Source organism: Leuciscus leuciscus (assembly GCF_965113295.1).
Source record: "Leuciscus leuciscus genome assembly, chromosome: 18".
NCBI classification, from domain to species: Eukaryota; Metazoa; Chordata; class Actinopteri; order Cypriniformes; family Leuciscidae; genus Leuciscus; species Leuciscus leuciscus.
This window is the reverse complement of record NC_138742.1, coordinates 28,483,310-28,505,469: the sequence shown is the minus strand read 5'-3', so window position 1 is coordinate 28,505,469 and position 22,160 is coordinate 28,483,310. Positions and strand designations below refer to the sequence as shown.

At 37.6% G+C, this 22,160-nt stretch overlaps 2 protein-coding genes across 2 annotated transcripts in view; both read right to left on the bottom strand.

Annotated features, from left to right (window-relative positions):
• Nucleotides 1-1,043: 1,043 nt before the first annotated feature.
• On the bottom strand, nucleotides 1,044-8,572 carry fbxo30b (F-box protein 30b). The gene is made up of 3 exons (XM_082145356.1): nucleotides 8,401-8,572; nucleotides 2,918-5,266; nucleotides 1,044-2,744 (listed from the first exon to the last, which is right to left on the bottom strand). The coding sequence occupies exons 2-3, from the start codon at nucleotides 5,219-5,221 to the stop codon at nucleotides 2,541-2,543; spliced, it is 2,508 nt and encodes an 835-aa protein (XP_082001482.1). The 5' UTR covers nucleotides 5,222-5,266; nucleotides 8,401-8,572; the 3' UTR covers nucleotides 1,044-2,540.
• A 5,808-nt stretch (nucleotides 8,573-14,380) lies between these two features.
• Nucleotides 14,381-22,160, bottom strand: part of fndc7b (fibronectin type III domain containing 7b) — a gene marked incomplete at its 5' end in the record, with an annotated part of 45,498 nt that continues 37,718 nt past the window's right edge. Inside the window, 6 exons of the mRNA XM_082144687.1 lie at nucleotides 14,381-15,258; nucleotides 17,356-17,421; nucleotides 18,933-19,169; nucleotides 19,424-19,711; nucleotides 20,340-20,600; nucleotides 20,685-20,945. Of these exons, the coding sequence (XP_082000813.1) occupies nucleotides 14,984-15,258; nucleotides 17,356-17,421; nucleotides 18,933-19,169; nucleotides 19,424-19,711; nucleotides 20,340-20,600; nucleotides 20,685-20,945 (1,388 nt within the window). The 3' untranslated portion in view covers nucleotides 14,381-14,983. The remainder of the gene's footprint in view (nucleotides 15,259-17,355; nucleotides 17,422-18,932; nucleotides 19,170-19,423; nucleotides 19,712-20,339; nucleotides 20,601-20,684; nucleotides 20,946-22,160) is intronic.

Below are 22,160 nucleotides of genomic sequence, written 5' to 3'. Positions count from 1 at the left end.
AGGTATAGGTCCTGAACAGTGCAGTAAAAAAGTAAATGACCCCGCTTTAAGAGCCTTCTTATGTTTTTATTCAGATAATTCACATGTGAATAATCCCCCTAAACATGTTTAACAGCCATTAAATACACACACACAAAAAAAGAAATGATTAAAGTTGAAATAAATCATTATTAATTATTAAAATGTACATGAACATAATTTATATTGTCATGTATTTGAATATAGTTGATGGATATAATGATGGATTTGCAATTTAGTACATTTATTTTAACATTAAAGACCAATTAACTTTAAATGTAATATCAAATAACACACTAGTTACAATTATATTAAAATACTATACATGTGCATCTGTTCAACAGATTAAAATAAATGTTTCTTTAAAGCACAACAAAGGATTATTAAAACAAATATTTAACGTGTATTTTAAAGTAAAACTTTTAATTTGACATTACAAAGTGCCCTTTTTTAAAAAGTGTTAAGAAGCATAGTCATGCAATTGTACTCTTTTATTTCATCAATGATATATTATCTGTTATTAAAAAATAAGTTATCAGTTTATATAGTTTATATAAAGCCTGCCTACCTGTAAAGATTTTAAGTACACTTCAGGTGCACTTTCAGTACAATCAAGTGCTTTTCTTTTCATATTCAGCATTAATCAATACAAATTCTCTGGATTCGAACTCTGCTCTGTAAAAAAATAATTATTAATGTGACGTTATTTTATATTTGTTTTACCCTGTTCGCACCTTAAGGTATTCAGCCGTATTTAGTATTAAAGGCCACATCTGCACAGTTCATTTGCTTTAGTAATTGTACACACTTAAGAGTTAGACTGTATAAGGGACATGAAATACCAGGTTCTTCTGAATAGGGACTGTATTAATTGTATTACATTATTTTATTATAAACTTCAAAGAGCCAAGACGTTCTCAGGGAAAGAGCACATCATTTCCAGAGTATAAACCAGTTAAAAGTTAGGTTTGGATGTAGTCTGTAAGCATACATTTAAAAAAATATAAAAAGACATTGAGCCAGAATAAAGATAATAAAATATATATATATTTTTAATTCATAAGTCAAAAACCACATGCAATTCCAACCAACAGCTGTACTGGCAATTTCTCCTCAGATTTTAAACAATCAACCTATAACATGGCTTCAGTAATACAATATATGGACTGCATTAAAAAAAAAAAAAAAAAAAAAAAAAAAAAAAAGAAATCACTTCATTTTGATTACATAGATATGACCACACAACCTAGGCTGACGTTTAAGTTGAGAAGCCTAAAACAGCTCCTAACATGTAAACGCTGCATAGCTTTCCATAAACTTTCTATAGGTAAAGATGAAAATAAACACTTCTGTGGTTTCATTAGCTTGCAGATCACACCTATAAATATTAGCCTTGACAAATGCTCACGGCACACATTTAAATGCAGACAGGTTATAATATGTCACACATCACATATATGTTAGTTAGAGCTCTTCTTTGTACTCAAATATAGTGTTCCCTAAGCTTTCCCTCACTCACTCAATGGGAAACGCAATAGCAGAGTGTCTATATGCTCCAGGTTAGTGAGGATACAGCGGGTCAGAGCGCGGACAGCCACACATTTCAGTACAAATATTGACTCTAAATGTTGATATATGTTTGGCATGCTAACCTGGCATGCTGATATTGAGTGATATAGTACTGGAGAATGAACTAAAATTGTTCAAGGTGTTTTAGTATGAATGCATGTACATAGGAGTGTCAAAAGTCATTGAATCAACTGTAGTTCACTCTGACTAATATCCACTGGTGCAATTTCTGGAGCCTTTAAGGTAAAGTTGCTGTAAATGAAAACCCTCTTTTCTGTGACAATGTGATATAAAAAAATAAAAAATAAAAAAAACCAGCAGACCAGCTCTCTTACTCTGTAACCCCAATATAGATTCAAGCCCTTGCATTCTTAAGCATGACAGCTGTTCCCAGATCAGGGTGAACTGAGCCTGTCTGCAATGTCAGCATAAAACAGAACTTATCCGTCCAGAGATAATCACAGACAATCGAAGAAAGCGCCCTGTTCAAACGATATCTTAACCAAACCATGCAAATATCCTATAGTGTGGATGTGTATTGACAGGAACTAGAAGTAATTATCTGATAATCTTTACAAAGATTACAGAGATTACCTTGCTGTGTCAAGACAAATAAATCAAGTGCTATTCGACAGGTTGAGGCACTGAATTAACCCTTGTTTCCCCCAATGTATACACTCCCTTAAACCAGTCCTCCCTCAGCATTGGTCTAAGATAACAAAGCATGGGTGTGTGTCAGAGGAGTAGATGATTTTAGTAGATTAACCATTGCATCAAACACACCATCGGACCACAATGATCTTTCATATATTAATAAAAAAATAATCTTAACATCAAAACAAACAAAAAATATTTTGTTTCCTTTTTATTTACACAGTGATAGTATACTGTAGATTGAAGAGGTTAGATATTGTAGTGTTTTAGATATGTTTGCAAACTAGGATTCTGTAGTGTTATGACACTGGCTTGAGAACGGACCGAAGCGATCTGCCGTCGCGCGTCAGCTCTCTGGTCGTGCACATGCAGGGCAGAGGAACCGCCTCCACTTGGCGGAGGACTTCATTGTATGGGCAACGTTTCAGGTGGTCAGCCATGCTAGTGATGTCCGCAAACTCCCACCTGCTAACCGGGCTAAAGGCTGTGCTGAACCGCCAAACCTGCAGAAAAACAAAACAGTTACTTACGTAACCACTTAGCAATTCTTTGGTAAAACGTGTTACCTGCTCAGACTGTTTCTTCCACTGAGCTTGGAAAAGGAGTACAGTCAGAAATAAGTAAGTGCAAACTGTTTACATAATTAGCATGTGGCCACTGTTCAGACGTACTGTACCTTGTCTTTTATCTGCCAGGATCGTCTTCCATCCAAATACTGCTTCTTTTCCCACTGAACCACCACCATGCCACGGCTCTGCAGCAGACTGGCACAAACATCCCTCATCGTACGAGACACCATTGACAGCTGACACAGGCCAAAGCCATCAAGAAATCGGGCTACATGTTGAAGTACTTCAAACGGCAATCCACTAAGGTGATCGCACTTAGGTACTATTACAGGTTTTGAGATGGGTTTCACCCCAAATGACCTGAGGTGGCGGTCATGAACAACCTTCGACCCTTGAGTGGATGGGGAGAGTCTTCGTTGAGAGTACGTGCAGCCGTAATACGCTAACGGGCAACGGTGCTCCATCCAGCCATTGAGTCCAGAGTGAATATCTCCATGAACATTTCGGAAATGCGAGAGGAACTCTTCTCGACGGAAGAGCTGGCCGCACTCGAAGGTGAACATGGAGCCCTCTCGGGGAGCCCAGCTGGGGCGAGGCACAAGCTGCTCCAGCGTCAGATCGAGCCGAAGAGTGCAAAACGGACTTGGCTGTGAAAGGCGAGGTGCGGCTCGATCGCAGGCGGAAGCGGACGCGACCTCTCCCACCATCGTACTTGTTGCCAAGATGGCAGCAGGGAAACTAAACGTCTGGGTGCCGAAGTCAACACGTGTTCCTCCAAACGCATAGACCGTGTCGGATATCCTCCGAGCTCGTGGCGACTCCTCCAGGCAGAACAGGAGAGCTGCTGCCGTAAAGTCAATTTCGCCGAGTCCCATGGGGTCGTCCACTGGCTCCTGATCTAAATCTGATGTGTCCACAGCTTTGTCCTCCATTTTGCAACGTGGATTTCTATGGGGAAACACTTCGGTAAACGACCCCTTCCGTCCGTTAAGTGCAAGTGGCATAAAATTGCGCAGCAACTGAAGGTTTTGGAGTTTCCTCTCAAAAGCCCTATCTTCAAAGTCTAATGCCATCACAGGCAGCACGTTGTCTCTCTGGACGGTCAAAGTCTGAGCATGTATAGGCTGCTGCAGCAATGGGGCTTGTGATCCAGAGGCCTCCTGGATCAAGAAAGCGTGTTGGTCATGTCTGATCTCTGGTCTATGAGGAACTAAAGGACCGACAAACTCCCGAGAACCTCGGGACTCTGGATTTTGATGGTGTTCTGTGGTCGAGTCCATTAAGTCATCTAGAATACTATGAGAGCCATTAAAGAAACCTTGCCTATCTATGTCCCCTAACATGACTGGGCAACACTCACCTGCTGCCTCATGAGCTACACCATCTAAAGTGGCTTCTCCACCATCAAATCCCCCAACAGCCCCAGGCTCACCATCTACCTCCAATGTAACGTCCTTCATATCAACATCTGGAGACTCCAACGTTTCTGACTGCTTACCATTCTCGTTAATTGACTCGGTGCCTTTGACAACATCTCCTAATGCACCGAGGGCAGAGGCCAAACTCCTGCCAAGTTCCATGAGTTTTTGGTGCTGTTGAGGCTGTAGATCCTCCTTTAGGCCGTTGACTCCGCTGGCTATTTTATCACAACTGAACCCGGCATCTTCTCTCATCCTCACCTTCTCATGCCGTTCCCCATTGCGCTCTGGAAGTGCAGCTGACGCATTAGTAGTTGTACAGTCTGTTTCAGAAGAATTGAGGTGGATCAGGACGTTAAGAGCTGCGGCCAGGCTTTTGGTTGTCTCAACCGTGGTTTGGTAGAGCTCCCCGTAATGTTCTTCTTTTAGACCATTAATGCCATTGGAAATCTTGTCTTTTGAACAGCCAGCCGTAGGCTCCATCTCAATGGTCTCCGCCTGAGCAACTGAGACTAGACCAGGCTTTTCACGTTGTCCTACTGCCTGAGTCTTTTTCTCAGGTCCACTAGTGGGAGCCAGAGAGACGAGTTTAAGTGATGCTAACATGGTGCGTTGGTCCTGAAGGGCGAGCGCCATATCAAGCTGCTCCACCTCATCTGCTTCTTGACTCAGTCGCTCATACGAACGATAATCCTCGTAGTTCACAGGCCACCTATTCCACTCCATAGTGCAGCACACCACACCTGCAGGACACACCTCAAGGTGCTCTGCCATCTGGCCACGGGCCAGGGTAAAAGGGCATCCAATGCTGTGGTTAAGACATGGCACCCTTTCAAGCGGGCACAGCAGCTTGTGTTCAATAGCCTTGCAGCTGTGGAAGATGGCACCGCATACAAGAGGGCAGGTGATGAGGTCACAGGAGGTGCCGGGTTCAGGTTTGACCATGCATCGCCTGCTTATGCAGGACATGCAGTGAACATGGGGCTCCTCCATTGTTTAAGATGACAGCAGCAAGATGAAAAAGAGCAGTCTCAACCACTGCAACACAATGAGAGAAAAACTGAGATTAGATTCATCAACATGCAGGCTGTATGATAAGTGAATTTCTAATCAACTTCTAAATGTCATATTTTAATTTAAATCGTAACTAACTCTTTATAGGAACATTCTTGTGGCAAACAGAGAGCACTTTTCCAGAGATGTGTAAAACTACACATTTTCAAAATTGACCAGTAGGTGTGTAGTTTGAACAGCTGGTAGACTAGTCTGCTATTAACATAATGTCCTGTAGACACAAACAGGATCAGAGACAGCACAGGAATCTTAAGACACATTTTTAAAACTTTTCTAGAAGTAGGCTATTTACCTTTTTTACTTGACAATATCTTAAAAATATTTTAGTTCATGGCCAAATAAATTTCATCTGCATGTTGGTCAATGACATTATGTAAATATAGGTTTGTGTCCCATGTGCATCATTTCCTTTTAAAATAATTTGATAAATTCATGACATGCATCAATTTATTCTATAAATCTTATTTAGTTTGAAATCAAACCCCCAAAATGTCAGGTGGCGCAACCAGCCACACAAATGAACAGAATAAGAAAATTATTTAAAATTGTGTCTTAAGAAGAAATTCAAAATAAAATACTATGGCATCGTTTTATGTTTAAAACCTTTTATATAAACAAATTGTATAAATATCAGTAGCTTTAAAGCTTTTAAGAACATTAAAAAAGTTTTGTCAGGGACTTTGTATGTTCTCAGATGTCAGGGTGGCACAACTGCAAACATGGGTCTTTTATTATGAAGTGAAATAACAGTCAGTATGATAATGCGGATAATGATAATGCTCCAGAGGAGACCAACTGATCCTTATGGCAGAGAGAAAAGGTTTGTAGATCTCTCTCAAATACTGATAAAAATAGCTACTTTCATGTATGGGTAGGTTGGTACACTTTCCATGTCAGGTGGTACAACCAATGTAAAAAATAGGAAAATTATGTTTATTATAAACTTCTTTATTGTATATAAAAATGGTATGTGTGAACATGCTAGCATAGGCAAGCTAATTCAGGCATCCAAGTAGAAGCTTGTTCAATGTAAAACTATATGCAGAAGTCACGTTGGTGCAACCAGGAAGTCGGTGGTTCAACTGCACTGAATGTGCCTATATGAAATAAATTTAAAAAATCAATATTTAAGCTAAATACATAATATATACACGCTAAGATTGTCTATTATTATAAAAATGTAATTATTGTTTTAAAATATTAGTTTTTAAATTAAAAATGTTTTACAAAGTTTTTTTTTTTGTAATAATTTCAGATGCCACTACCGTATCAAGAAACACAAATGTCTTTAACTATGCACTATGTACTCGCATCAACAAACAAACAAAAATTGTTAGGTATGATGTGCTTGTTCATGTGCTTTTGCAAACACTTTTGCTGCTATAGAGGTGGGATATAGGTAAGGTTGCTATGCATTTAATGTTTTAAACATTTTGACGTATTTTAATTTAAAATGTTCAACTGACTAAATCTGATTATTCTTTTTGTATCAATATAAAACATGACTTTGTTATTCAATCACAATCGATTACAGCGTTTCTAATCAATCTGTTCTATTCTACCAATCTGTCTAGTGTAGCCTTTTCCAGTTCCTTCATTCTGAATGTGGTGTCATGTGATTTCTTCTGTTTTTAATCAATTTACTACTTTACAATACAGACTGTTGACTAAAACAATACTATCGTTATTTAAGTTTTATATGTAATTGAAATGATAATTCAGTATTCAGCATATTCCAGCGTTATTAATGTCATTCTGAAGTGGCACAACTCAACTTATATTCATCAGGACCAGGTGGTGCAACCATGCAAATTCTTGATTTAATCCAAAAAATTGCCTAATAGGTGAAAGTGAACAAATGGCTGAAAACTAGATTGTGAATAGTTATTGTACTGAATGCATTTTACTGGTATACTTGCATGATACTGGTAATTATTCTGTCTTTAAAAGTAAAATCGGCTGCTAAAGATACAAAATACCTGGTCACTAGGATGCAATCATTTTAAATTAATATGAATTAAATACACAACCACAAAACAATAACGTGTTATGTACTGTAGAGACTGACTCTAAGGGTTACTTTGCTAAGATTTGACTAATAAATAAAATTAGGAATATATTTATTTAAAGGCTTATTTAACAATTGAAACTTGTTTAAATCCACTGTTCTTGACTCAAAAATATGCATTACATATATTTAACAAATATATTTTTTTGAAGCTTTATTTGTGATTGACCCATGTGCAAATAGATAACAACAATTAAATAATTTAGGGGTTCAACATAATTTGTCTTCAAATAATAATAGGGCATCCAATGCTCTGGATGCTGTTAGATTATTAATTATTTTTGTATGTTTTTTAAAGGAGTGCTTAGTGACGTTACTTTAAAGGTAGTCAGGGACACTTTTACTGTCATTTCAAAATTAATAAGTTGCCCAAATTTATCCTGCGACACCTTATGAAAGCTGGAAACTAAAGTTTAAAATATCCACGATAACTGATGTCTTTAAATCTTATAATGAGACCCACAGCTGTGGTTGTCAATTTCTCTCACTGGTGTTACTGAACTTTGCAAGTACAAGTATTATTAAATAATGAAAACCTCTCTTGAGCTTCTGGCAGACTCCCTGCCTCCAGCTTTATTGCTGTCTTGGTTTTATTCAACAGTCTTCCTAGTTAGCATAAACACAACTGGCCCACTTAGGCTAACTCATGTGTTGCTGCTGTCCTACAAGTCTTTATCCCAATGACACCACTTTAAACCGTGAACCAACAATATACAGACAATCTTTAAAGCTTCATTAAACTTACTCATAAAGTTTCTCGACACACACTAGTTTTAATGTTTACAAAACAATAAGTTGGTAAACAGATATTTGACAAATGAAAAGCTTAAGCAAACACAAACACTTACTGACACTTCGTACAGAACAGAATGAAGTTAAGAAATGTGTCCTCGTGATTGTAGCAGTGGTATTTTGATCTTTATTTAGTTGATGTTTAACTTTGTTTCACTTTTTTCATTATTTTCTACAGAGGTTAGCCTATTAGCTAGCTCAACTTTCTGCCTTCAGTCAACATAAACAAACTACTCACCTTCCCCACAGACTATGTCAACTAACTCCCCGCGTTTCTCTCTCACGCCCCTCGCGTGCTTTATCACTTGTCCGGTTTTGCGGTGAAACGGGACACTTTAGCACACAGCTCTGTGATATTGTACACAATCATCACCGTTTGTCCTGTCCAAAAATACTCAATCCGGCTGGGACGCGCGCCGATGACATCATCACGCAAAATAAAATGGGCGTCATGACGTTAGGTTTATTTTGGGCGGATTAGAGTTACTGGACATGTTTGCATTGGATATTTCTGTGATTTTTGTTCATTATTTTTCCCATGTTCTTCTTATCATTGTGTATATGCCTACTATACGAATTGATGGATCATTTTAGATTGAATAAATTATATTGTTATTAGGTTGAATGATTTTTGGCAGATAGATAGATTATAATAGTTTATTCTTTTATTGTGTCTCTTTAATTACATTTTATTAATATATAAAATGAAGTGTTACAATTTTGCCATATTTCCCCCCACACTGACTTTTTATAACTTACCCGATATAATAGGCCTATATAAAACCAGAGATACTTTACAAATTAATTCAGAATTTATGTGTACAAACATTATGTATAAATTAATGTATTTAATGATCAGATGACATAGGCTACAGAATGTTTAACAATTAACATAATTGGAAAAATTTTTAACATTGCTAGTAGGCCTAGTCAAAGTGAAAAATTAAATAAAAAAGGAAAATAATCAAATTAAATAATCATGTATTATATATATATATTATAATATGTATTATATATATATATATATATATATATATATATATATATATATATATATAAACAAATAGATATTTAAATGACAATGACAAGTCATTAGGTGTGTTATACTTAATTGCGGCCCTGTGCAGACCGATCGGTGTATGACATTAAGAACCGTGAGAGCGATTAAAGAGGTTCTGCATGCTTTCGATCGGCTACCACAGAAACCGAAAATTCTCGGGACAGCAGCATGTGTTCAAATTTCAATCTTAACCGTTCTATTTCATCAGAAACGATCTGAAAACAGGGCTTTAAGTGTAAAATACCGAACTTGTCCTTTAAAGCCAAGTTCACACTACAGGATTTTAAGCCCGATTTAAGCCCGATTTGCAAATCGTTGAGCTCGCCGACAGGTCGGGGTGTTATCGCGTGCAAATCGCGGGGGATTAGCGGGCGATGAACGCTCGCCAATCTGTTAGTATGAAAGAGCCAACAACGCATCAAAGACGCTCGCAGACGCCTCGCAGACGCGTCGCCGAGCCCAGAAAAATATCTAGCATGCTAGATATCCAGAGCTGTCGGCCGACTCGATAGCCTGTGGTGTCACGTGTCGCGACGAGCAACAGCCAATGATCAGCTTGTTATGACATTACAAAAGCCTTTTGTATTTGTAACCATCGTTGCCAAACCACAACAGGCAGCTGATTTTTCATTATAATGTTTTACTCACTTCCAACTCTCTCTGACAGACAATCCCTGCTGCCCGCGCGTGCTTATCCAGCCATATTCTTTTTTTCTTTTTTTTCGGGGTTCTAAACAGATCATGTGCAAACAACATGTAGGCTATATGTGTATGTATATATATATATATATATATATATATTAGGGGTGTGCCGGTTTCAGAATTGGTGTGACGGTTATGACGTGAGTCAAATGACAAAACTCATCATCCGCACCAACGTTTTTTAATCAAATTTCAAAGCCGCACCCGCCCGCCATCCGCTGATTGTTTTGCGGTCGGACTGATGAGAAGCGCAAGAAAGCCCTTGTCTGTTCAAGAAAGGATGTAGCAACGATATTTAATGCTAATGTATGAGGCATAGGCCTACGCTGAGTTTCATTCATTTACCATGAGATGCGCTCTAGTTCACAATGCAATGCAAGTGAACGCGACGCGCCGGCGCCCGCATGTCACGGTTATTATTATTATTATTTGCTTTTTATTTAATAAATAGCCTACATGCAATTGGTTGATGAAACATTTATTAAAATTAAGATACAATTTGTACAAAACGAAATTCGCTTTAAAGAAATGCTTTCTACAAAGCAAAACTTAATGAAGTGGTAAAAATCATGTCTGACGATTTACAAAACAAAACTTCATTAAGTGGTAAAAACCCAATAGGCTATATTGCGCATCTTATGATCATATCTTTTATTACAATATATTTTTCTGAGCTAAAATGTAATACACATCATATATACACACTAGCCTATATGTTTCTTTTATCAAACATGTTTTGGCCAGTCAAGGGGTAATTAAACTGAACGATCAGTTATCGGTAATGATAGGCTACATTGTTTATTATTGCAAATGTTTATTGCTAATTTTTATTATTCCAAATGTTTTTCATTTGTTTAATAAATCTCATAATGATGGCACATCACTATATCATATAGCTTATCTCAGATGATTGGCGGTCGGTCAAGGGGTAGGCTACTTGGCAAAAAATCAAATAGAGTTGGAAACGATGTAGACCAATAATAACACAGACTGTCAACAATTGTTTTTAATTAGTATTTAAACATTCTCTATGATAAAAAAAAAAATATTTCTAAGAAATATTTTAAAACAAATAACACTGTTTTGGCGGTTATAGAGTTCTAATGATGGTGTTCAACTATAACCCCTAATATATGCTATCATTTTTTTTTTTTTTTTACCGCCGATTTTGTCCCGCCATCCATTTTCAAATAGACAATGCGCCATTGGAATACACCATTTCCCATTCCACTTCTTGCGCATGTTTTCGTGACAAAATGTGGTTTTGGGACCTGATAGAGTCGTTGGGTGACAGAGTTGTTGTCAGTTCGTGTAGTGTGTAACCCCCCTGTTGCAGAAGATTTACGTAGTGTCACGTAGTGTGAACACCACAACGACTTCAAGACTCCAGAGCAAGTCATGTAGTCTGAACAGCACAGCGATCTGCCGACGTTTAAAGTTGTGTAGTGTGAACTAGGCTTAAGAGTCTACGATTGGATCATTATTGCAGTGATTATGTTTCTAGTATGTTATATGTTCAGCAACAGTTTTTCTAACCCTAATAGATAGAGTGTGTAGCTTATCATGTAGGAAGACACGACATCATGGCCATATTCCAGGAGGACAATGTCAAGATTGATCAGGCTCAAACTGTGTAAGAATGGTTGGGAGGAGCATGAAGAATGCTCCTCTGAGTTCAGACCTTTAATTCATTGTAAATCTGTGGGATGTGCTGGAGGAGACTTTACAGAGTGCTGGACTCTTGCATTGTCTAGACAAGATCTTGACCAAACATACATGCACCTCTTGATGGAAATACATGTTGTGATGTAATTTTTTATTTTATTTTTTGCATTTCCTTTTTTGCATTTATCAACAAATTTCTGAATATGAACTGCAAATGTCAGTTTTGTGTCTAGCCATACCCCCAAAATATCGTATCACACTTGTTCTAAAGGTTTGTATACTGTAGCTGTAATCTTACACTAAGACATTCTCTCTTTTTTGAGAAACATATAACCCGTGTTATAATATAGCAACATTTTTCAGTCCAATGTTACACCTCATTAATCACACTCTGCACAAAAGATTCCTCCCTCTCTTCCGCAGTTCTCCGTCATCCGCAGTCAGAGACTTTTCAACTCATGCTCCAACCTGGGAAAAATATAATTAATCATTACATTACACTACCTTGAGGAGTACCGTTTTTGATATACTGTAGTATTTTTTGGAATACGATGATCCCACCCTGACTTGATATGAATCCAGTTAACCATTTTCCTTCCAATACCCATCTTATCCATTTCATTAAAAAAAAACCCCATTCTTTTCATAATGTTGCACAGATTAGACGTTAGGGCAATAGGCCTGTACTAGACACTACTGGTCCTTTCCAGTTTTCAAGTAGTCGGTAGAATCCCTTTTTCCCAGGTTTTATTGAAAAGGCTTACGGTAACAATATTTATAGCGAGTGTTTTGTGATGCACAGTTTTTAAATATTAACAGAGACGGCAAGTGTAAGCCTTTCTATCTTTTCAGATTGTATGTCTTGTAGTGTAATCTAGCCTTAAACCAACTCATTGAATATTGCTTAAATTGGAAGAAAAGTATATAGACTAGCAAACACTGTGACAAAAATGACCCAATTTAGTTGTGGCAACACTGTGCCATTCCTCCAGCTGTCCACATTTGCTGGGAAAAACTGCGACACATTTTTGGGCCATGACCAACTCATTGAGAACAAATGAAACTGAGATAGTATGCTAGATAATGATGATAACATCATGATTTCTTCCCCACAGATAATTAATACAACTGATTTAAATATAGCTGCAAGCAGCAATTAACTGGATCAAGCGCTTTCAGGCCTTTAAGCACATGCATACAAATATATTATGTTTTATTTAGCAAGCATGTAACCACTTAGATCATAGATGGAAAATACTATTTTTAACAGTTATAGAGCCACCTCTCAATGAAGTTTGCATGCTTGTTTAGAATCATATGTCGCATGTGCTGCTAATATCATGAAGTTTAGAGTTTTCGTTAAGGATTTATAGGCTTTTTCTAAATGACCCTGATATAGCTATCCAAAGGGTAAAGTTTTTATTTTATTTTATTATTGACCCAGAGAGTCCCAAGAAATATGCCACAGTGGTTTTATTGAGTTTAAGAAAAAAAAAAAAAACTATAGGACTAGTTTGCAAAAGTAAGTTTGATTGAGGCAATCAATTTGGTTCTTGAGGCAAATGTGTTCAGTATGAGGAGATCTATGATATGAATAAACACCACGTGATTCAGAGGCGTAAAACTCGTTAGTGCCACCTAGTGGCCGATTTCTTTCCAAATTCTTACAGACCGCTATACGCTGATTTCACGCAGCCGTTATTTTGAAATCAAAAGCGAGGCTCCGGTGGGAAGAAAACCGGAAGTGTCGCCTTTAATCATAGGAGAGTCGTGAATGCGATGGCGTATTGTTGTGTTTAATGTATAAAATGAGTTATTCTAAAACTGTACATACATTTCTTTCATACTTTAGACACTTATACAGTGAAATTCATTTATAAATAAAATAATTTTTTTATATATAATTCAGAAAGTAAAAAAAGAAGCAGGAATTAACTATATACATATCCTATATTGGATATTAACATCCAATAGTGTAAATCGCGGCAGCAGCTTCAGGTTGGTAGTCCAAGGCATTGTTGTTTATCTTTACTTCCGGGGTTCTTCCCACCGGAGCCTCACTTTCGATTTCAAAATGGCGGCTGCGTGAAATCAGCGTAGGCTATAGGGCCATGAGTGAAACATATGGTTTCTTTCCGATAGGCCTCCGTTAATCTTGTCTAATAGGTGCTCAAACTTCAATGACCGATGGCAGTCATGTTTTTTGGAGGTGCGCTAATGTCCTCATAGACAATCATGGCACTTTGGACAAAGACACTGCATTTTTAAGTATATCAGACTTAGGGTTGTGTAGTTACAGCCATGTTAATGGTTTTTTTTTTGTTGTTATAGTGTCACCTAGTGGCCAGTCGCCACATGCTTTTTCACGCGACCACAGAATGAGCTCTATCATATGTGTCGAGTTTGGTGAAAATATCTTATTTTGTTCACAAGTAATAGTCATTTTAGTAAAAGTAAAAAATTGTAACATTTTGGCGGCCCTTAGAGACAATGAATCGAAATTTCGACTTGTTTTTGATAATTATTGACAAAGACTACAGAGAATCTTGCTGCACTTGTTTGGTTCTGATCGGGCCAAAAACCTAGGACTAGTTCGCTAAAGTAGGTTTTTCAAAAAATCCAAAATACTCGAAAATTTCGCCGGGGCGATGATCGAATCAAGGCATGAATGGGGTGATATCTTGATTTCAGATTGTTATAGAAAAATCATGCAACATGATTTTAGAAGAAGAAAAGCATGTTTCTTTATATCGGGGGATTAAAAGAAAAGATGAAGTACATCGCTTGGCTCTTCATTTGAACCAAAATGTTTGAAGTTTTGATTCACAGACTTTATTCTTTCATATGGCTTTTTGTATAAAAGTACTTATGCAGATTGTTAACAAAGCTATGCAAGTTGTATACATCAGATAGAAAATACAATGTATAGTTTAAAAATAATGCTTGATAAATTAACCATTTATTTGATCTAACTACATAAAGATTGAATCATTGTGTGATCTGGTTACAGAAAAGTACTTTTTAAGATAAATGCAAAACTTTCTTAAAAAACTAGGAGTTACAACGTTTCTACGGTCAATCAATGTATTCTTCACATCTATTCTTAATTTTAAGTGACCTTCTCTTTGCTTTTCAATCAACAGAAATGGTTATATATTAGATATTACATCACAGAAATTTTGTAATTTGTTAATTAGAAAGGATTAGTTAAGGAGACAATCAGTCAATGATTTGTTTAGATTTTCTGATAGGACAAATAGGCTGATTTTGTTTTCTTTTTCATAGTGATCATGGAACATAAGAAAGAGAAGATGCTAGTTCATGAGAACTGAACGCCGCTTCTGTTGGTTTTGATTCTACATTCCTGTACAGTCCACACGGCAGGGAAGCCAGTTCACTCAGTGGTGACACACAAAGGCTGGGAATAGGCGCTCTGGTTGCTGTCGTGTTTGGCAGACACGATGACACAGTAACGTGTTGCAGGTTTTAGGTCAGTAACTGTAGCGATCTCAGTGTTGTACACGGACAGGACCTCCTCCGCAGGCAGAGATGGGGTGTCCTCTGTTAGGATCAGAGTGTAGGAATCCGCCCCTGTCACCTGAGACCACTCGACCTGCAGTGACTGTCCTGTCACATGAGCAACCTTCACCTCAGGGATGGACAGCTGGTCTGTAAAGGCAACAGCATCTGATTAAATATGTGACTTCAGTTTGCTATAAGAAACATTTCAACACAATAATATCTATCTATCTATCTATCTATCTATCTATCTATCTATCTATCTATCTATCTATCTATCTATCTATCTATCTATCTATCTGTCTGTCTGTCTGTCTGTCTGTCTGTCTGTCTGTCTGTCTGTCTGTCTGTCTGTCTGTCTGTCTGTCTATCTATCTATCTATCTATCTATCTATATTCATGGGTGTACTGTACTTGTTGTACTGCCTTTATGGTGATTTTTTTAAACATTATATCACAGTATTCTATAAAGAGGATCTAATGTGAAAATCACAAACATCCAGACATTACTATTCTGTCCCAAATGTGTGTTTCATCTGCTCAAACCTGACAGATAGCTAACAGGAGTCAGAAAAGGTCAGATGCAGGAGTAAAGTTGAAGATTTTTACTGTTTCCTCTTCTTGTGTAAAAGAGCAAAGGCTCTCCAAGGCACAACATTTAAAGGAAACTGAGAGATGAGATTTCTTGACCAACCGCTTGGAGAGAATCTGGAACACTGAGGTCATTTCCAGATGAACCTCTAAACTAAGAGTGACATGGTCTGAACCAGCCACTAGGAAAACAGTTCACAGTTATCAATGTTCATTTTGTTGTTACACCAAACTATGGAAGCTTGTTTCCGCCACAGAATAAAACATTTTAAAAGATAATTGCGACTTTTTATCTCACAATTGCAAGTTTACATCTCGCAATTCTGAATTTATTTCTCAGAATTGTGAGATATAAAGTCAGAATTGCGTGAAATAAAGTCGCAATTGCGTTTTATAAAGTCAGAATTGCGAGATATAAAGTCAGAATTGCGTGAAATAAAGTCGCAATTGCGTGTTATAGAGTCAAAATTGCGAGATATAAAGTCAGAATTGCGTGAAATAAAGTCGCAATTGCGTCTTATAAAGTCAGAATTGCGTGAAATAAAGTCGCAATTGCGTCTTATAAAGTCAGAATTCTGACTTTTTTTCTCGCAATTGCGACTTTATATCACGCAATTATGACTTTAACACATAATTGCGAGTTTATATCTGGCAATTCTGACATCTTTTCTCAGAATTGTGAGATATAAACTCACAATTGTCAGATATAAAGTCCAATTCTAAGGGAAAAAAAGTTATTTTTATTTTTATTAAAGGTTATTTTTTTACCACAGAATAGTTTATATCTCACAATTCTGACTTTATAACACGCAATTGCGACTTTATATCATGCAATTCTGACTTTATAACACGCAATTGCGACTTTATATCATGCAATTCTGACTTTATATTTCCCAATTGCGACTTTATTTCTCAGAATTGCGACTATATTTCTCACAATTCTGACTTCATTTCTCACAATTCTGACTTCATATCTCGCAATTCTGAGAAAAAAAAGTCACAACTCTGACTTGATATCGCAATTGTGAGAAAAAAAGTCAGAATTGTGAGATAAAAAGTCACAATTATTATTATTTATTTATTATTCAGTGGCGGAAACAAGCTTCCATACCAAACTGCAACAAGATAGTGCTAAAAAACACTGAATGAATGTCTGCCATGACAATTACAGTTATGAGAATTTTCAGAGAAAATTTTCTTAATAATTTTTTGCCCTGAATATGTTTTTGTGAGAGTCACCCACCTTAAACTCTATGAAAATCAATTCTCAACCTCAACTAATGTTTAAAGTCTTGTATAGCCTATATGTATATATTTGGTTACACTTTATTTTAAGGTGTCCTTGTTCCTGTGTAATTCTACGGTGTAATTACACATTTATACTTTTAAGTACTGAGAAATATTAATTAACAACATGTACAACATGTAGGAATAGAGTTTCATTTCGGGTAAGTTTCATGGAATTATGCATAATTTACTGTTATTACTATAGAATATGTAAAATGTTCTACAAAGTAGCCTACATGTAACATGGACACTAAAATAAAGTGTTACCATACTGTATATTTTATATAATAAAATATATATTGCTCTGTGTATCCAGACGGCTCTTAATTATTGTGCATAAGCTGTGAATGTGTCTGTGGTTCATCTCACCAGGAGTCAGTGCTGCAGTCATCCTCGCATATTTCAGATTTCTCTTCCGACGGTTTAAGGTTTGGCCTGTAAAAGATCTGTGTTAATACATCATTTCATTTTGCATATGCAAGATTAAATAAAGATGTACCTGTCAAATATGCACTTACTTAAAGTAATATGTATTGTTTAAATAACAGTTAAGGTCAGCTTCCACAGAAAATATTTGACATTTTGCTCATTTTAATCATTAAAAATAATTATACCATGGTCTGTCTGAATACTCAATTCTGATTGACTGAAAGGATTCATTAACGCACAGGCTTCCATGGGCTGAAGTCCAGGGGCCTACACTCGGGAGAGGCCTATATTTTTAATAACTTGCATAAACAGGAGTTTGCAGCAGTGAGAGCAGCATTCTAGAAACAAACTTGCACACCTGTACATTTTCAAGAATCACAACCGTTTGTTTTGATCTACTCTTGTTGAATAATGAATATTTTCATTTATGGTGTTTAATATCATGGAGCGATAGCCTTCCTGTACACGCATTTTGGCCAGGAATTTCTAAATGGCATTTTCTTTTCATATTAACTCTGTATAATTCCTATAATGATGAAGTGTTTATAAGTGCAGCGCTGCTTTGTTTATGCAGCCTGCTCCTGCTGTTCCACAAGCGCCACCTACTGGCAAAGAGTGAATTTGCATATTCACCTATACAGTATATAACCCATATTTTTATGAAGCATACACACTGTGTTGTATTAACTGGTGTACAGACAAGATAAATTCTGACATAATTGGCAGAAAGCTAAAAAAAAATGATCTGGGGTAGGGGGCGTACTGTAATGCTGTAGCCCAGGGGCCTCTGGTTATCTTAAGGCGCCCCTGGAAATAAGTAAGGAATAATTGACGACAGGCAGTTCAATTATTAGAAAAAAAATGCACACCCGAGGAGGTCACATCATGGCCTTTACACCTCAGGTACACCTGCATTATTTACTAACAATTCATCAGACCGGAGTCAATTAATCAGCTTATACTACGGTTACCACACCTCAAAACATTGTTCCGATGATGTATTGATGATAAATTAACGTTGCTCCGTGACTTATAGTAATAAATAGCTTCGCTACTGAATCGAGAATACGTTATACTTCTCAGCAACAAGGGAGTAAAATAGCTGGTTTTAAAGTAATTAAACTCACAGCTTCATTGTTTGTAGAGAGAGACGCTGAACAGACAGAGATCGGCTAATTCACACGCGCATCTCTCTCACTCTCTCTCACTCTCTCTCTGCATCTCTCTCTCACTCAATATTTAATTCCAATAAATGCTATAATTCATTCATTCAAATAAATGTAATCTTACGCACTACTTTATTTCTGTGTCTAATTGAAATCGGGCAGAATGTTAGATCTAACTAACCGTAACTGACGATAATAACAGTCATTACCTCTCCGGTCATATATTGCACTGCAAACAGGTTTAACCTGTCAATACTGGCAAATGACCATGGTATAAGCGGGATAATCCACAGCTAGCTGTGCATTAAACGAGGGCTTAGTTATGAACCACATGTTTGTACTTCTTCTTACCAGTAATAACTCTAGAGGCAAGACTCTCTCCGGCACCGTTCCAGGCTGTCACAGCCACATTAGAGGCCAGCAGGCCCGAGACCTGACAGCTGAGGTTTGAGGTGAGACAGACAGGCACCTGGCCATCAGAGCGCAGCTGGTAAACCTTGTATCCTGTGGTAAGAACTGACGACCCCCAGGCCACTGTGGCGGAGGAATTATCACCCGTGAAGGTGACGTTCATCGGCGGACAGGGCACTGAAGGAGAAAACAAAGTAATAGACCAAGTAAGAAAATATTCTATACAAGTGATCTTGAAATGCTGCATTTTCTTTGCCAGAGAAGGTCTGTTTTTATATCAGTTTATATCAATTATTTATTATACACTGTCTTTAGTATCTTGGCTTGACAATTATTGATATGGCATCATTATCCATCTGCCTTATACTTTTTAGATGCATTTAATCTTTTTTAACAAAGGTAAAAAAATTATAATAATTGTCGTCTGGTACCTGTGACACCAGTAACAGCCTGAGATGGTCTGCTGACCCCAGCTGAGTTTTTTGCAAGGACCGTCACATTGTACGGGGTGCTACAGGGCACAGGAAATTCAAAGTAGTTGCCGTTTGTCCAATAGGATGACACGTCCATGTTGGACTGAGGGTTGTCTTGGATTTGGCCGGTCACCTGCACCAGGTACGTGACGTTAGGACAGTCCACGAAACTCCAGGAGACCCTGATTAGAGTGGCATCGCCCATCAGATGGGCTCTCACCCGCACGGTGGCTGGAGGACACGGGACTACAGGAGAGTTCAATAGAGGGTTAATTAATAAGTGTTGTTATTGATAACTAAAAGCAAAACTATTACATTAAAATAAACCCCGAAATATAAATACTAGATGACAAACTAAAATGAGAAATGTTGTACGTTCAACTTGAAGTACTAAAATGACTAAAACTGGAATAAAAATAAAGCTAAATCGAAATATGTAAAGAAAACGTAGCACTTTATTTCACAGTCCTGTTTCGCATGAACATACTATGTACTTATTGTAGTAATGAAACATAACTGGGTAATAACTAAGTTTTAACCCTAAACCTTAACTTAACCCATGTAGTTACTTTACATTACTCAGTACTTTTGTGGGCAAGTACACTGTAAGTACATTGAACATGCACTTATTACTAAAATAATTACACCAATTATTGTTACATTGAAATATGATATAAAAAAAAAAAAAACCCAGGTGATGTGCTTGACTGAAAATATCATCACAAGAACGCAAGGAAATGTAATTTTCCTTATGCAAAATATAATTTCTTGTAGAAATGTAAATATCCTACTAAAACACACATAAAGATTGTTTTATATTTGTATATTCTTGAGATAAACAGCTAAACATTCTCAGACATATCTGGTTATATACCTGCTCCCCTCTGGATTGGCGCAGTGACGGAGCTGTTACAGGTCCCATCTGAAGCCTGCGCTGTGAAGTTGTACATTGTCCCACAAGTCAATCCTCGGAGGCTACATGAAGTGCCCGTGGTGTCGCAGTGAAGTGTGTTCCCATCCATGGTTTGGGCCCATGTAAAGTACTTCAGCGCACCTTGGCTCTCCCCCCAGGAGAGTGTGGCAGTCCTGGTGTCACACTGCACTGCTACACTCATGTTCTGTGGCTCACAGGGCACTATAGACCAGAAGGAATACAGTATGTCACAGATTTCACGCCAAAACATTATGCTTTTCATTTAGAGCCAATGTGTGGTCTCACCAGTATGGAAGGTGACCTGCTGACTGGCCAAACTGGTGCAGTTTCCAGCCGAAGCAGTTATGCTAACGTTGTAAATCTGTCCGCAGTGCAAGTGAAGCAGGGAGCAGTTGTTCGTGGTGCTTCTGCAGGTTCGCACATCTCCGTCTCCACCGTTGGCCGTGAGCGAGTACGACTCGGCCACCAGAGATGGTGACCATGACGCCACCAGTCCGTTTGAGTCACACACCGGATTCGTTGTTACATTTTGAGGAACACAAGGTGCTGTAAGAGAATTAAATGGGTGGGTGTGAATTATGCAGATTTGATGTAGCTCTCAAACCTCAATCAATTACCCCATGATTTACTCGCCCTCAAGCCATTCTAGGTGTATATGACTTTCTTCTTTCAGACGAATACAATCAGAGTTATATTAAACATGTCATGGCTCTTCCAAGCTTTATAATGGCAGTGGATTGCAACCATCAGTTTGATGCTCAAAAAAGTGCATCCATTCATAGTAAAGTGCTCCACGCGGCTCCGGGGGGTTAATAAAGGCCTTCTAAAGCAGCTGTTCCCAAACTTTTTTTCCTACACACCCCCTTCTATGTCCCAACCGGGTTGGCGCACCCCCAATCCCCACTTCAAAAAAATAATGCAACAAAGCTTTGTTTTATCGCCATATAAGACTCATGTTTAATCATGCGCAAATAACCAGAACACGCATGACAATAACAACATCAACAAAGTTTCAATATAATGCAACAAAGCTACGCACAAGCTTCCACTTTTAAGAGGACGAGTGACAGACTCGTTCAGTAACAGAAAGCACGGTTATTTTCAGCCGCGTAATTTAGTTTTATTTAAAAACGAAATATTTTGTAACATTACACATGTGACATGTTTTAAGGTCACTTTTGATCACTTTAATGCATCCTTACTGAAAAAAAATTCGGACTAACCAACACATTTTTGAACGGCAGACAGTGTACATTCAGTTGGTCATTATTGCAATATAAACACTATCAGAGTGATCAACAAGGTATATCTTCATTTACCAGTCGAAGACGGAGAATCTTTCTGCTATTATGTTTACTCCATGCACTGTCAAGGGCTTCATCATATTTGTCGTGGTACCGGTCTTTGCAGCAATTATTTTACCGCAAATACTGCATCGCGCGCTGTTGGCATCGAGCCTGGAGAAATGTACCACACTTTTGATCGACTTTTCCACATCTTTAGGGTATTGTGCGTGTGTGCTCGGGTCACATTGAGTATGTGTATGTGCGCGACTCGAGTTTGTGTGTGTGCTCGCGTTTCATATTTGTATGTGCGTGGAGAGTTTGTGTGTGTGTGTGCGCGCGCGTCTCATATGAGTGCGTGAGCGACTTTAGGTGTGTCGTTGTGCATTTCATATGTATTTGTTTTATCAAAAAAACTAATAAATTATAGTTTTTTTTATTTAAAATAAAAGGAAAAGGAATTTACAAAGGTAAAATT

Coding starts and splice junctions, on each gene's coding strand:
- fbxo30b (XM_082145356.1), bottom strand. CDS start 5,221: ATGGAGGAGCCCCATGTTCACTGCATGTCCTGCATAAGCAGGCGATGC. Junction 2,745..2,917: donor CCTGGCAGATAAAAGACAAG/GTACAGTACGTC, acceptor GTTTTTCTGCAG/GTTTGGCGGTTCAGCACAGC.